The 15884-nt window shown below is 44.4% G+C and overlaps 1 protein-coding gene across 1 annotated transcript; it reads right to left on the bottom strand.

Moving 5' to 3' along the window:
- Positions 1-2184: 2184 nt before the first annotated feature.
- Positions 2185-15422, bottom strand: WBSCR16 (Williams-Beuren syndrome chromosome region 16; the record flags this gene model as incomplete). Its single annotated transcript, XM_010179856.1, has 10 exons — positions 2185-2262; positions 3907-3992; positions 5308-5481; positions 6551-6635; positions 8054-8235; positions 9249-9333; positions 11129-11180; positions 12295-12361; positions 12678-12806; positions 15293-15422. Coding segments are annotated over 10 exons (1068 nt in total), but the record flags the coding sequence as incomplete, so codon positions are not given.
- Positions 15423-15884: the final 462 nt, after the last annotated feature.

Genomic DNA, 15884 nt, shown 5'->3' with positions numbered 1-15884 from the left:
CATTTTGTGAGCACTGCCAGTAAATCAGAAGGAAAACTGCTCCAGGTTAGCGTGGCTTTGTTACCTCCCCCTCCATGCCCTGGCCTCCCTGCTCGTTCCCATCTCTCCTTTTTTCTCCCTGCTGCCCCAGCTTCCAGCACAATGCACTGGATTTTATTTCCCACCTGCAGATTTATAACCAAAGCGTTGAGGAATTTTTTCGCTGTGTTTCGTTCCTTTGTGTTCCTGCCCCTGCACGCTGTCTGGAGGCAGAGGGCCGCGCAGACGGTGGATATGGTCGTGATCTGCAGCTGTGCTTGTGTTAATGCTGGATTTTGGATGTGGTTGGTCGATCCCATGAAGCTTATTGCATCTCTGAATTGCTGTCACAGAGCTGTGTGTTTCGAGTCCCATGTCGGGCCGCACTGTTTCTCTGACAGAATGCATGACTTTATTTTTTGTGCGTGAAGTCCGTAAGGTTTCCTGCACATTTCTGCTGAGAGCTGGGGTCCTGTTCCAGCAAATGATTCTCTGTTAGCCCAAGTACAGTTCATGAGTGGTTCTCCTTGTTGCTCTTCTAGGATCCACTTACCTGGGGTGAGTCCCTTCTTGATTTGTGTACTGAATGCAGGGGCCTACTCCACCAAGGTCAACTGCGGCGTAGGTTGCCAAGAGAACTTGAAAAGGTCCTTTCGAACGTTCCTTCAGAGGTTCGTCATTCCAGGTTCTTAGGTGTGCCCAATCTCCTGGCTGAAATTCATGGTCTGCCGTATCCAGGCCCAGAGGTGTTCTTAGTTGTAGATACCCATTTTTTTCTCTGGAAAGTTCTGAGAAGTCTATTTGCCAATGATCACCGGGAGTATTTCTGGTTTTTGTTTTTCCAGGTGGAGGTCTAGGTTGAATCTGGGAATTGTTTTGTTGACAGGTGTGGAGGTTAACATTGTTCATAAGCACTTCTCTTCCCCAGCGCGTTTCTTGGTTTCTCGTGACCGAGAGCAGCTAACAGCCCCCAGTACTCCCCGCACCAAACAGCCCTCATCCTCCACAGCCACCTCCAGGCAGCAGAATCCAGTCAGGGGGCTGTCAGAAACAACATTCTTACCATGTTTTTTTACATTTGTTTTCAATGCTTTAATAAGCTTCCTCATGTTATAAGGACAGTTACTCCCATGAGGCCAACAAGACGTTTGGGCAGCTCAAGTTGCCCGAGTCGCACGTAGAAGGAGGTATAAATTAAAGCTAACTTAATGGGAATTCACAGCAGTGAAGGTCTGCCACAATTTAACGGTAGCTTTCTGCTTGTTCTGCATCAGCCTACCACAGCAGTACCGGTTACACAGTAGTTACTAACAGCTCACACACATCTCTTTTATTTCTGTGTACCTGTTTCACCTGTCCTATATTTTATGCAAAATCCTTCAAGACTTACTTCATCAAGGTGGAGATTACCCCTGAGTTCTGGTAATTACACAACAGATTTGGTATAGAATTTCAGATAATGGAGCCCAACTGTGAGTATGTGGTGTCCCCTGGGACCATGAATCCAGTGCCTGCCTACAGCAAAGATGACACAAAGAAACAAGGCTCTGCTGCTTGCCCACTAGATCTCCATTCTCTGCTAGCACACCACTGCCTCCAGGTCACTAGCCTGGCATCCAGCTTGTGCATGGAGCAGCAGCCTGGGCAGAGCACAACTGGTGGTGGACACTGAGCACAGCTGTGCTGGACTCCAACAGCTAGTACAACTTTTCTTCCACATAAAAAAATAGTTATTAAAAAAAACCCTTTCCCTTGAGGAACAGTTTGGCTCAGCCCAACACTGACAGCCCAGAGCTAGTGACAGGCAGAGCATCCATGCTACAGATTTTACCTCACACCAGTTCTCCTCAAGGGAAATGCTCTTCATCCTCACATGCAGAGGGACTCCACAGCTGTGGACTGAGCCTCAGACTCTTTAGGAGCCCATCCTGAACCAGCCAGAACACTCCTTGCATTTCTACTTTCCTCAGGTGACATATATCCTTCCTGCAGCCAGGCTGAAGCATTTCAATTGCACAGAGATGACAACACACCTGGGCACCGCAGTGGCTGTCTCTGCTCACAATCACTTCTTGCTTGGCTTCACAGAATGAGTCTTCCTTTCCAAGAAGCTCATCACCAAGTCCCCTGGTCTTCTTAGCACAGTGCTGAGGTCCAGCGATACCTCTAGGCGAAAGACTTCACCATGCTTACCATATGGTCAACTCCACATGCAACATCCACCACCTCACCGGGTACAGTCACCTGGATCAGACACAAAGAGGTGGATTATTTCTCAAGCTGGTAGTTTGCACCTAGCATTTCCTATTTCTCATCATCCTGCTTAACGTGCCACTTGGTGTCACAGGGACTTGTACCTATGAAAGTGTCATCCTGAAACCCCAGAGAAAGCAAGTTTCAGCACTAGACATGATTGTACACTGAGTTGTGAAATACTCCCCTTCTCCCTTCACAGAAGCACATAAACCTCTGGGAGGACAGAAAATGAAGTCTCACTCACTAGCAGTGAGGAGACTGTAGCCTCAGCCCATCTGTTCAGCAGCAGAAAGAGCACAACCGAGCACAGAGTAACCCCAGACAGCAGGACTACAATCTGCCCAAGCACAAGGATTTGCCTCTTCTCTTCATCAGCAAGGGCTAGAACGAGGCAAAAGCTCAACTCAGCCTTAGGCAGTGTTTGCTTTGATGCAGACCCCACTCACTCACCTGTGTGCTCACAGCTCTTCTGCTTAAAGCTGACTTCAAACTCAAGGAAAGCAGAGGCTACAAGTGGAAGCTTTTCCTTAGAAATAAGGGAGGAGGAGATGGCCAGTTCTAGGGCAGGAGGTCACAGACAAGTACCTGGTAACTGCCCTTGTTTTGGTACATCACTGCAGTGCTGCCAGACAGCAGCTGGCTGTTTGAGGGAGCTTAGGCCTCTTTGTCCACCCTTAGGAAAACCTGGGCCTGCCACACTTGGTAAATTCAGAGACTCCACTCGGCCACAGCCCTGTGATTTTAAGCAAATGCTCCAGAGTTGGTCTTTTTTTGCTCATATTTAAAAGGATGAAAAAGCATGCTAAAGAAACACACCCACTGCAAGTTCAGACACAGGGAAAGGGACTCCAGGGTGGTCCAACTGATTGCCTCCCTCCTCTCCTACTTGGCCTTCATGGAATCTGTGAACATCTGTTAGGCTGAGTGCTGAACTCCAGAGCCAAAGACTCTTCTACACCCCCAGAGCCTGGCTCTCAGAGCCATCCAAGAAGGGAGTGGAACTGGAAGCGTTTGGAAAGGAAGCTATGAACTGAAAGCTATGAACACAGTTGAGTGCGTAAGGGTCTCCTACTGTAACTACACAGGAGTCCAGTGACCCACTACCATAGCTGCTTGACTTGGAAGAGCAAGGGAAGGCAGCCCACTGCTACATGGACCTGCTGCCACTACAGTCTGACCACCAAGAACCAAACATTCACCTAATTTAGATATGTAATGCAAGTCTTTTGGGTCACAGATGACCAATACTGGTGGTTTTCTTTGCAGCATGTACAAAAGCGAAGTGCAGGTTAGAAGGGGAAGGAAGAGTCAGTAAGGTGTAGCAGGTAGACCACTGTGGACAGGAGAAGATGAGAACTGTTCAGAAGTGATGGCACAGCACAAGATTTTGCATTGGGACTTGAAATCTATACTGAAATAGCAGAACCAGAAGACAAAAAATTTAGTGAATACCTCCATCCCTAAGCAAGCTAGGCAAGGATCTCTGGGAAACAAAGCAGTTCTACAGTCATCTTAGGCTCCCCCTTCTTTCAAAATTACTCAACAAAACTATGCAGCATATAATTTTCTTGCCCTCAGGAAAACAAAGACTAATTAAAGATATACTCTTGCCCTTAATACTACCATCCTTACCCTCCACGGGAAATACTGGTCTTCCAGTCTTCCAGTTCCCAGGCACCCTCTTAGATTCTTGCCCCATACAAACAGCTCTCCTCTGTCTATACAGGAAAGAAAAGATTAAAAAAAAAAGAATAAAAAAATAGGGCAGTCATTAAAAAGGAAAAATTCAATTTGTGATGCTGGCAAGTGTGGCTACAGTGCTTCTGGGAGTATAAAGAGTTATACCCGCAGCATGAAAGCCATCTAGTTTAGTTCTAAGTATAATAAATGTACTTGTACTTGGGGAAAATGATGCCTAATGAGCAGGACAAGCAGCGAGTTCTGGGCAAAAGTCTCCCTCTTATAGCTCTTGCTTTGGAATTTTATTTGAAGAAAGAGTGCAGCAGAAGAGATTCCAGGGAATCATCTGTGCTGAAGTGAATCATTTGCGCTGGACTTCAGACAATTACAGCTGACCCACACCAGCTATCGGCACAGCAAACACGGTAAGCAAGGCAGTGAAATCTGCCACAGGCCATCACCTGGGCACTGCTTATTCAGCTGCCTGACAGAAGCAACCTTCTAATGACAACTGAGGAAAAGGGAAAAAAAACTGCGTTCAATGGAGTTGGACAGTTTTACAACCCTCAGTAAAATATGTAGATTTCAGAAGTGTTCAGATCAGCCCCACAGCAGAGACAACCAAAACACAATCTCTAACATAAGCACAGTTTTAGCAAAGCACAGATTCTAATGCTTCCTGAATACCAGGGGGAGACCAGTTACAAGCACCCTGTAACCTGTCATGTGTACCACTTTCCCAGGAAGGACCAAGCACGCTGGCACCTGGCACTTTCCCTTAGTCAACTACTACTTTCACCACCAAGTACATGGACTTTCTGTGCTGCTGCACTCTGCTGCCCATTTTTACATGACTTAAATTCAAACCTTCCTGTAGAGGCTGGTACCAAGTACAGGGTGTACATACCACAGCAATGTACCCTGTGCATGTTCAACGTGTAGGTCTTCCCACCTCAGGTTGCTAACTCAGTCAGAAGAGCCAAGAAACACTAACATCTATCTCCAATTTAGACTCAGCTTCAGTTTATCCATTTATCACAAATTCCTGCTGCTTCTAAAGTGCAACCGACTGACTAATTCTGTACAAGGAAATGAAAAAACCTTCCCAGGTTTCCTGATTGAGAGAAATTTTGTTTGCTTTAGAATAACAATACTTTCTTAATTAAAGCATAAGTTAGGGCAATACCTATGTTAGAAATCATGCTGGCACCTGTAAATGTGCTGCCCACTTCTCTTGTTGCATTCCAGTGTGCTTTAAGTTTAAAGAAGGATGGGTGACTTTTTAAAAATTTATTTTAACTGCCAATAATACAGCAATGTGACTTCTCCATGACAGTAGGACTAGAAACTTACTTGTAAGTGCTGCAAAATGACTGAGTCCACAGCGAACGCGAGCAACACGGACGTCAGGACTGAATTCTGACTGGCCAAAAAGGCTGGGTGGGATCATCTCTGGCACTGCTGTCTCTATTAGGTTCGGTCCTTTCCCAAGAATTCCATATCCCCAGACAAAAACATTTCCTTCTTCTGCATTACAATAAGAACACATTCTGTAAGAAAGTCTGTGCTTGTGAAATTCAAGTCATGTTAATCAGATCCAAAGGAAAATTTTCCTTTCTCCCAGAGCAGTCTAGCACCTTTTGATTATTTAAAATTAGCAAACAATGCATTCCCATTCAAATGCCTTATTTTTTTCCTAATCTGTGCAAGCAGATCAAGCTCCACAGGCAAAACTTTCAAGAGGAAATAATGCCAATATAGCGTGGGCTGGATAAAATACTTCAGCTTACTGACTGATTGGACAGAGGCTGAATGTTTTATTACCACTGCTTTTTCCTTTGAGGTATGGCCAAACCAGCAGTAGGCTCGTCACCCTGCCTGGCCTTCTGCCTTAAGCTGGTTGCCTGGGAAAGGCAGCAATTGGACAGCGTAAGACAGAGTAAGTTCCTGTGTCTGCTACCTCTGCTCCCTTCATGGCGGAAGCTCAAATGTCTTGTCATCGCAGCAATCACATCATATATATGAACATCTTCCTGGAGATGAACCTTCATAAAGGTAGTGCAACCCTTTCCCTCACTCCTTTATTCCATGACTTTCAAGCTGTGCTCCCCTGGCCACTGGCAATCCAGGGCAGCATTCACAAAAAAGCCTGCTGCAGAGTTTCACTGTTCACAGAACTCTCTACTTTCCAGCCTAGTTTATCAAGATTTATTTACATGTCAGATTTATATTGAGTCTTTCATACTGAATCTTTCTCTCAAGTGTGGCCTTACCTCCTCCTTATATCTATCTTCATTACAGTCCACAGATGGCCCACGTGATCAGCAAACAAGGGATCAGAACAGCAAGCAGCGACCATGCTGCTGTTCTAGTTTGCCTAAGTGTTCACAACAGCACATACTGGAAGCAATGCTCCACAGCTGGTGAAAATAACTTCCTCTAGTACACTCTAAAATCACAGGTTTCTCAGTCTCCCAGCTTCCTTCATAACAGACAGCACTGCCCTGTTCCCAGCAAATATGCTTGCTCCACGATGTTACAATCCACCTACTGCATGGGTTTGCACTAAAGGCAGCAACTGTAAAAGTGAACTCACCTGTTAGCACAATATTGCCAGTCCCTCCACATGCAGCCTCCTTTATCTTCCCAATCTTGAATGGCAAATGTCTGGGAACATTCACCTGTATGAGGTTGCAAGAGAGTAATCAGAGACAAGGTAATAAACTGCAAACTGAACGTATGTTTTTGACTCATTCTCTAATTCTAGTTAGAGCTCACGTACACTGAATTCCTGATACAGACCACCTTTACTGGCTGAATAACAGAGTGAATGCGAGTCCCAGGATTGGAAAACCTACATGGAGTTAATTAAGGCTGAGAGTGCCAACAAAGCAGAAAAAGTTACCCACTGGAAAGCTGAGAATGTTTAAGGTCTGCTTATAGCGGTGGCACTCTAATGGGAACATCAACAGGTGAGCACATTTGCAAGTTTTCACAATGGATAAGAATTTGGTCTGCAGTGGCATTTTTGAACACTTGAAGAAAATCACTTATTTGATACAGATCAATACAACAGAAACCTATGAGGCTCAACACACGTAAACAGTGACCTCAGATTTCACAGATAATATTCAGTTCTGTTATTCCACAATTTGGGCTTTATCTACATTGCACCTAAACCTCTTGCTTTGGCAAACATACCACTCATCTGTTTCAGACCCCTCTGACCCCCATTGAACACCCAGCCAGGAAGCTACTACACTACTTAACCTGGTCATTGTCTTCAGGCCTTACAGGTCTCGGTAAATAGCCCTACATTAAGGCTGTATTAGGAGACGAATGGGAAACAAAGGTACATAATTTTACTAAGGCCACACGAATGCAATTGTGTGCTCTTAGCCTTCTGCCAAGAATAGCCTCAGTATTAATTAATTCCCTGACTACACTTCCTACACTAACTGTAAGAGGAGACCATCTGCCTAATTACCGCAGTACTACAATGCTTAGTGTCAAGTCAGCACTATATTTTGTCTTACATAAGTCTGCTCCAGAAAAGTTTCATCTGTGAGACACTGCAATTTGTTTAGGACTTGGCTATAAACCTACTATGGTTGCTGGTGAATAATTCACCAACAAAAGGGTTGATTGGAAGGGACCTCTCCAAAGGGTCATCTGGACCAACATCATGCTCAAAGCAGGACCACTCAAAAATCCAAATTAGCCAGCCAAAAGACTAATTCCTGTCCTGAAACCAGCACAAGCACTCAAGCTGGATCTCAATGTGGTGCAAAGTCCACGGGATGGGAAAAGGAGAGCACAGGGTGCAGTCTTCCTCTATAACAGACTAACAAACTGCAGTGAGGTGACACAAGCCCTTGTCTGTCAGTAGCTGGCAAGCATACCCCCCTAAAGCTATATAAACTGTTTCACATAGATTGGTTTTATAAGCATAGGTAAAACCAGCCTGCTAGTGGTGTTAGTTTATATTGATTTATACTGCTCTCAGGAGAGCCCAGAGCAGAGAGAAGGGTGTAATTTTTAACTCTGTGCACAGCAGCTGTACTGAAACATGTAAAAACAAGTCCCCAGGCCTACTGACCTGTGTGCTTTCTGTGACAGATGCCAATTGCAAGTATTCTGAATTTCCCCAACCAAAGACGTCTCCTTCATCTGAAACAGCCAGGCAACAGTCACCATAGGAAGAGACCTGAATAATGTTTACTCCAGCAATGTCACCATGTAGCTTAGTAGGAACACTGGTGATGTTGTAGTGTCCAAGACCTGGAAGAAAAAAAAAAAAAGTAGAGATGATGAAGAATTTTTTCCACCCATACATCTAACACCTACATAGGACCATTTCATCATGTTATAAACCAATCATCCTCCCTCCAAAAGAAATCTTTCTGTCCATATCTCTCGACTAACAGCTTCAAGCAGCCACAAACACCAGTTCTGCTAGCCAAAGCAGAACTCTACTCTGGAGTACAGAACAACTTTACACAATCACACCTGGAGAGCAGTCTAGTCCTCATTTCTCTTGTCTGCATGGACTGAAGTATTTGAGAAAGCAGTAGTCAAGCTAGGCAGGTATCCTGACAGAGACTGAGTTTCACAAACCAGCTGACCCCTGTCCTCTGCAAGGAGAGCCACGAGTTACAGCACACTGCAAGCAGTTTAAACAAGTGCAGGTGAAGCAGCAGTAAGAGGCTGGGAAGCAAACACGCTACATGACAAAGAGCTACCTGGACAAGGGGCCAGAATGCAGCTGACAAACAAGACTGGCTACAGTACGTCTGCACAAGAGACCCATGGGCTGAACCCAGCTTCAGGAGCGGCAGGACTAAACAGCAGGAAGGACTGGAAGTCCTCTGACAGCAGGAGCCACCAGAAAAAGGGCCTGGCCAAATATCCCATGCTAAGGCAGCAGTAGCTGCTGAAAGTCTTTGTACATTCAAAAGGAGCAAGAAGCAGAGCAGATCCTGAAATGAGAATCAGTAAGGCAATCCTGTAGAGAACCAGGGAGCTGTGCCACTTCCACACTCGCTCACAACCTTCAAACAGTAGACACATTCTCCTCAGACTGCATGCTTGGATCACCAGCATGGCTTCCCAAACCTATTCCAGAAATGTCTGAGTTTGGTTACATAAGAGTATTGAGCACACCTACACACAGCTGGAAACATACCAGTCCCCTTCACTCCACACATGCACAACTCTACATCACAAGCTCTGAATTAGGGCAGCTTGCAACATTAATCAATTCACTGAAGATGCAAGCTGAGCTGAGCTCCTACCTGTTTGTCCATCAGCTCCCCATCCACATGCATAGACTGCACCTTTCTTGGTTCTAAAGAGACTGTGGTCCTGCCCACACACAACCTGCACACAAACAAAGTCAGAGCTGGTCAGGAAAGGCCACATTTTCAGAATCAATGTAATGAAGCACTACTAGCAGACAAACTGAGCAACAAACTTCTACAACGCCCATCCGCTCAGGTTTTTACCAGATCAAATGGCTCTACAAACAGGGAAGGCTAAGAACAGAACAACACAACACAGGAAACTGCAGAATTTTCTGTGTGGAAAGTGATGCTGCAGTTGATTTGTTCCGAGATCCAAAACAAGGCCTAGTTAACAGAAAGCTCAATTCAGCAGTACAACACAATAAAACAGCAAAGAGTAAATAAGAGATCTCCCTTCCCAGGGTGCTACCACATGGCTCTCAATGCCAGCTACAAACTGCTATTGATTCCTTGCCATGTAAGCACTCTAGCACCACATCTGTTCTCAAATTGACATCTTTTGTTGAACTAGCAATCATGTCTGCCACAGGCTTGGCGTGAATTGAAGTCAACATCTTAACAAGCAGACGTGAAAAATTAGCCAAAGATTAAAGGGATTTAATCCACAATTTAAGAGACTGATGACCAGGAACATTAAGCACAGAACTGCTGTCAAAGTTCAAACAGGTAGCAATTATTCAACCCTCTTGGAAAAAAAAAATAAGAACATGAAAAATCCAAACAGAAGTTTACAAGCCTAATTCAAATCATCATTAGGATGTACCATGGCACACACATGGGGACCTAAACGAATGACCCTTGCTTTCTAGGATGCTGCACAAAACAGGAGCAACGTTTGCCCAGAGTACTACTACGGTGGCATAGACATGACAGAGAACTGCTTCTGTGCCTGGAATTACTGCAGCTGTGTGCAGACACGGTGGCATTTATGCTGCACTGCAGTCCCTTGCTCTCCTAGAAACACACTCTAGAGAAATGCTAGGTAGTCCAAGTGGACAGTCTCACAGCTCACTTTTGAAATGGGGAAGACAAAATTCAAAGTCTCAGTTTGTGTCCACTCCTCTTGTCCTGTCACTGGGCACCACTGACCGAAGCCTGGCTCTGTCCTCTTTGCACTCTCAGGTATTTATATACTTTGCCAAGACACACACCCCAATTTTACCTTTTCCAGGCTAAACGGTCCCAGCTTTCTCAGCATTTCCTCATAGAAAAGATGCTCCAGTCCCTTCAACACCTTACTGGCCCTTCGTTGGACTCTCTCCTTGTCTCTCTTGTACTGGTGAGCCCAGACACGGACATAATACTCCAAGTGTGGCCTCACCAGTGCTGAATAGAAGGGAAGGATCACCTCCCTTCACCAGCTGGCAATGCTCCTCCTAATGCAGCCCAGGATACCATTTGCCTTCTCTATAGCAAGGGCACACTGCTGGTTCACTGTCAATCTGCTGCTCACCAGGACCCCAGGGCCTTTTCTGCAGAGCTGCTTCCGAGCAGGGTGGCCCTCAGCACACAGCAGTGTCCAGGGCTGCTCCTCCCTTGGTGCAGGACTTCACTCTTCCCCTTGCTGAACTTCACGAGTTTCCTGTCAGCCCACTTCTCCAGCCTCTGGCCAGCAGCACCACCCTCTGGTGTTATCAGCTGCTCTTCCCAGTTCTGCGTCATCTGCAAACCTCCTCAGGGCACACTCTGCCCCATCACTCAGTGCATTAGTGAAGATACTAAACAGGACCAGACCCAGTAATGACACCTGGGACACACCACTGGCTGCTGGCATTCAACTACTCTTCGTGCCACTGATTCCCACCCACTGAGCTCGGCTGTCAGCCCGTCTTCAATCCACCTTCAGAATGTGAATCATAAGGCTGTCCTACCTGGACAACTCTGCTGTCAAACTCCTTCAGCTGATGAATTAGATGGCTTTCACTGGACACCATCAACGAACCACCGAGAAGAAAAAAGGCAACACAGAGGATTTCAGAGGACTGCAACTGAAAAATGTGAAGGTAGACCTGCCTTTACTGAAAGCCACTTCGCTAGTACAAAAATAGATTATTTCAAATGTTTTCTTATATATTCAGATAGCACAGATCCACTGTTAAATTGCTGCACAAAGGAGAAAAGTAATTTTGGTTTCTCTTATTTAAGAAGCTAAGAACTGTCAGTTTTTAAATATAACCTCTCATGGGAATCAGGGGGTGGAAGCAATCCTCAAACATATTCCCTAGTCTGGAATGAGCAGAGACATCTGATAATACTGCAGCACCTAAACACTACACTTAACTAGAGATTACCAGATTAAAATCCCAGGGCACCAACAGTGTACTGGTAACATCCATTTCATTTTTTCACAAAACCAGGAATTCTGAACAACCTAATAACAAACTTCCAGTATCAAGGAAAAAAAAGCTAGCTAAATTACAGTTATTTTCTTACACTCTATAGGCCAAGTCTCACTGACTACAGAGAGAGCAATCAGCAAGATCTCTTCTAGGCCCTGTCAGGGAATTAGTAACTTTCAACATATTCCCACTAACCACTTACATCACGACTATGTTATAGAGCACTTTGAGAATATGCTTTGGTGCAGCCCACAAAAAACTTGTAAGGGAAAAGCACTACAGATTTAAAGGCAGTTACTGCAAAGAGATTAAACAAAAGGATGCCTCTTTCATCATTAAATGGCATTTCTAACACCCTCAGAAACACCACTTGCACTGAGAGGCTGAAGGGAGCAAAAGTGGCTACTAACACCAGCTACCTCAGGCTATTTATGAGGGTTGGGTTTTCTCACTATGCCCTGTGAAAACTGTCACATGCTGACATCTTTGTCTTTTTGAATGTGGTCAGAAGAGTGCTCGTGCCCAGCCAGGATTTAAAGCCAGGCCGTTTATACGACACCTGCAGCATAAAAGTCTGTTCTCAGACTCCTTAATCTTAAATGGTATCCTCATACTACCAGATTTCTCTCACCTCCAGGGTTGTTTTAAGGCAATTATGTTTTTAACATTAAGGAAGTTCAGGATCTTTGGATTCTCACCTGTAAGTTTCATCTTCCACAACCTTCCGGCCACACTGGCCATAAGAATTGTTCCCCATGGTGAAAACTGAAAAGAAAAAAGATAAAATGCACTAGTTCTATTACTGTCCAATCCCCTGAAAGCCTCTTTTCAGGTACACAAAATACTTTCCTGCAGGGTCCTCAGCATGAAAGGTGGAACATAATTCTTTAAAACTTGGCATAACCTTTCTTTGAACCAAGTCCACTTAAATCCAAGTGACCGAATCCATTTCAGTCAACAATACCCTGGTGATATTGTTGCAGGCACAGTAGCAGTACCTGGAGCAGAGGACAATCTTTCTCAGAGCCTTTAACGAAAGCACAGTCAGGTGTCTCTTGTCACCAGCACACTGATACTGTACCTCCTTCACTATCTGTCAGGATCAGGGAATGGGCTCTCCCACAGGATACTTGCAAGACTCGAGTCTGCTGCGGCTCCTCCAGTGGTAATGGAATTGGAGATGGTTCCAAGACATATTCATAGCCCTTAGCTTAAGAAGAGAGACAAATTTAAAAAGTCAGTACCTTCCACAAAGCAAATTCATCATACATTTGCCAATCCTGCTGTACATACATACACTCATTTCTACTTTGTTATGAAAGCAGACATATTTCAGAAAGCCAAGATACTAACTGAAGTAAAAGGGCAACTGGGATTCATCATGGGGAGGAGGACATTAAAAGCCATAGGGATGGCTGAAGCCAATAATCACTGTCTAATCAAAAATTCACCACACCTCAAAGCTGAATGGTAGTAAAGCTTCAGGTGGCCAGAACTGAGAAACAGAAGCTTTCAGCCATATGTTCAACCGCTTTGGTGAGTAAGGCTGGATTACTGCAGAGCTTAACACCAAGCACAAACCAAGCACTCTGTGCAGCTGAGGATACTGCAAACAAAGCACAAGAACAGCAATCACAAAAAGACAGCACAAAAGGTGAACCAAAAAAATAATATCTTAGGGCTTCATATTTAAAGAACAGTAGATTAAAAGCCTTTTCAGAAAAAAAGGAATGCAAGAAAACATTAGCTAGCATGGCTCCATGAGGAATTAGAGATCTAAGGTTTAGGAAAGAAAACAGGCTGTACTAGAAAAGAAGATTTAGTAACTTGGAGAATACGTAATCAGTCACAGCCAACTGGGGAAAAAAAAGAGAAAAAAATAAAGAAGCACAGAACATAACTCAGTGCTAGGGAAAAGGTTCAGGGAAGATAAAACACTTTGATATCAAAGCAAGCCACTATAACAAGTGAAATCTACTCCCAGAGGACCCAAAGCAGTATTCTGCTCACATGGAATAGTGCTTTAACTAGTTCTCACTGTCTTCAATTAAAAATACCCAGAAAATCTACACACACCCTTTCACACTATTGATGTGAGGACAGGCATCACAACTGGCTGTTTGCAAATGGGGCAGCCTGCAATGCAACAAAGCAGGAACTGAAAGACAGCAAGGCTGTACTGTCTGGAGAGACACAGATGTCACAACCTTTTCCTCTCTCTGTTCCTTCCAGCAGAGTCACAAGCTACTGGGATCTGTGGTACAGGACTCAGTATCATCACTGATATGTGAGGAATTTTAGAGAAAAGGCAACGAGATGACTAAGGCAGAGGAAGGCAAGAGTAAAACAGCAGTACTTTAGCTTAGAAACAGCTCAAGTTAGAGCATGAATTACAACCATCCTAAGTCAGAAAGTTGTAAACTCCTCTGGAAACAAACCATCTACAGGGACACAGCTCTAGAACTAGCAGGTACCAAAGCAAGACCGTAAAAGTGAGTAACAAGCAGCATGTCCAATAGGAAGCTTGTCTGAGGGAAACGAAACATGGAGCAGCAGCAAACCCACTCCTCTGCACAGCACCTCCAGCAGATCCTACCAACACCAAATGCTCTCTTACTTAGAAGGGCTTGAACTGCATAACCTATTTACGGATTTTCTGGCAAAAATAACTGGTAGGCCAAATGAGAAACAGGAAAATTACAGGACCCTCCCAAGGCATCAACAGTCAAAGAACTAAGAGACAGTGAGGACTGAAACCTTTAAAAGCAGAAGCAAGTGGAGGCTTCTTCTGCAGTCCCTTCGTTTTGCGGCTGCTGCTGCACACTTGCTGTGTGCATGCACTATACAGCATGCCAGCAGCAACGTGAATCAGCGCCACCACTGCAAACTTCAGCATTTTGCACAGTAGCTGCAATTTTCTTCTGCTTCTCCACAAAGTTTAATCTTCTGCCTCAGATCTGCACCACACCTTAGTGCACCACGCACTCGTACAGAGAAAAACTGCCTTTAACACGGCTTCCCCCAACTGCCTATAGTAGCATGTTTTCTAACAATTAAGACACAGCCATTCCATAAGGGAAGTGAGTTTCCCTGTTTTGTGTTCTTGTGTGGAAGGTGGCAATATTCTGCACAGAAATCATCAACTTAAATGCGTTTGGAAGCCTGGTATAAGACAGAGTAACATGTTTTTTCTTCGAAATGCAATTTGGCATTAAAATAAAAAACCCCAAACTCTACAGCTTCCCAAAAAATTCCACTGACTGTATAAAAATATCTTTGTGAGGGAGGAAATTAGTTTACAGATGCAAAGGCAACAGAAGTGAGTAAATCAGGTTGCTAAAAATAATTTAATTAACCAGTCCACTACCTTGTCTACTATCAAACTGTAGATATTCAAAGCAACACCTCCACCAAGCACACGCACGCTTCTGCAGAACGGTTACTTAGATTTCAATCACATCCAGAAAAGAATTTAAGGGCAGTGCATACAACAGACGCATACCTTGACCAATTACAAAGCACACAAAAACTCAGCTGAGCTTAAAAACAAAAAAAAGACTTTAAAAAAAGGAGGACAGCCCCATACTCTGCATCAAAGCCGCCTGGGCATTTGTCATGGCTCCTAAAGCACAGTTTCCTACATCACCCATAGCCTGCAGTGCCCCGCATAAAACCTCACACCAACTCAATCCTTACTTCGATCTCTTCTGCTTCTCTGGAATCCCAACTGGGAATCCTTGTTCAGCCCCATGCCCCACACTTTGGTGATGTCCATGGTCTTAGAGGACAGCAGAGTAAATCCATAACCGCAGGCAGCAGAGGATATCTTTGAAGACAAACAAAACCTACATCATTCACTTATAAACTGCATCTTAGAAAAACAGGCTTAACCCCATATTATTTGCACATCATCATTCATCTTTCATTAGGCCATATCAAAATATGGCCCAAATTCATGGCACACATGGTCTCAGCAGAAGTTGTCAGAATACTCTTCAGCAACAAGCACTATGGCGGAAACTAACGTTCAACATTACTTAATAGTTTTGGGTTTGCGTTCATACATCTTTATTCCTGCATTATTTTGGACCCATTCAAACACAACAGGAAGGCCTATCTGCTGACCTGCGGCAGCAGCAGACGAGTGAAAACCAGACACAAAGAGATATTAAGAAAAGAACATTCCCCTGCCTTACACCTTTTGCCGGAAAAAAAAAAAAGCCCAGTATAAAAGCTCTGACCTCCTCTGAATTGGACAGCAGAGCACAATGACTAAAACGTGCAGATA

The sequence above is a fragment of the Mesitornis unicolor genome, unplaced genomic scaffold (genome assembly GCF_000695765.1).
Source record: "Mesitornis unicolor isolate BGI_N332 unplaced genomic scaffold, ASM69576v1 scaffold2142, whole genome shotgun sequence".
Classification (NCBI taxonomy): Eukaryota; Metazoa; Chordata; class Aves; order Mesitornithiformes; family Mesitornithidae; genus Mesitornis; species Mesitornis unicolor.
Note: the sequence above shows the minus strand (reverse complement) of the source record. Positions and strands in the feature narration are given on the sequence as shown.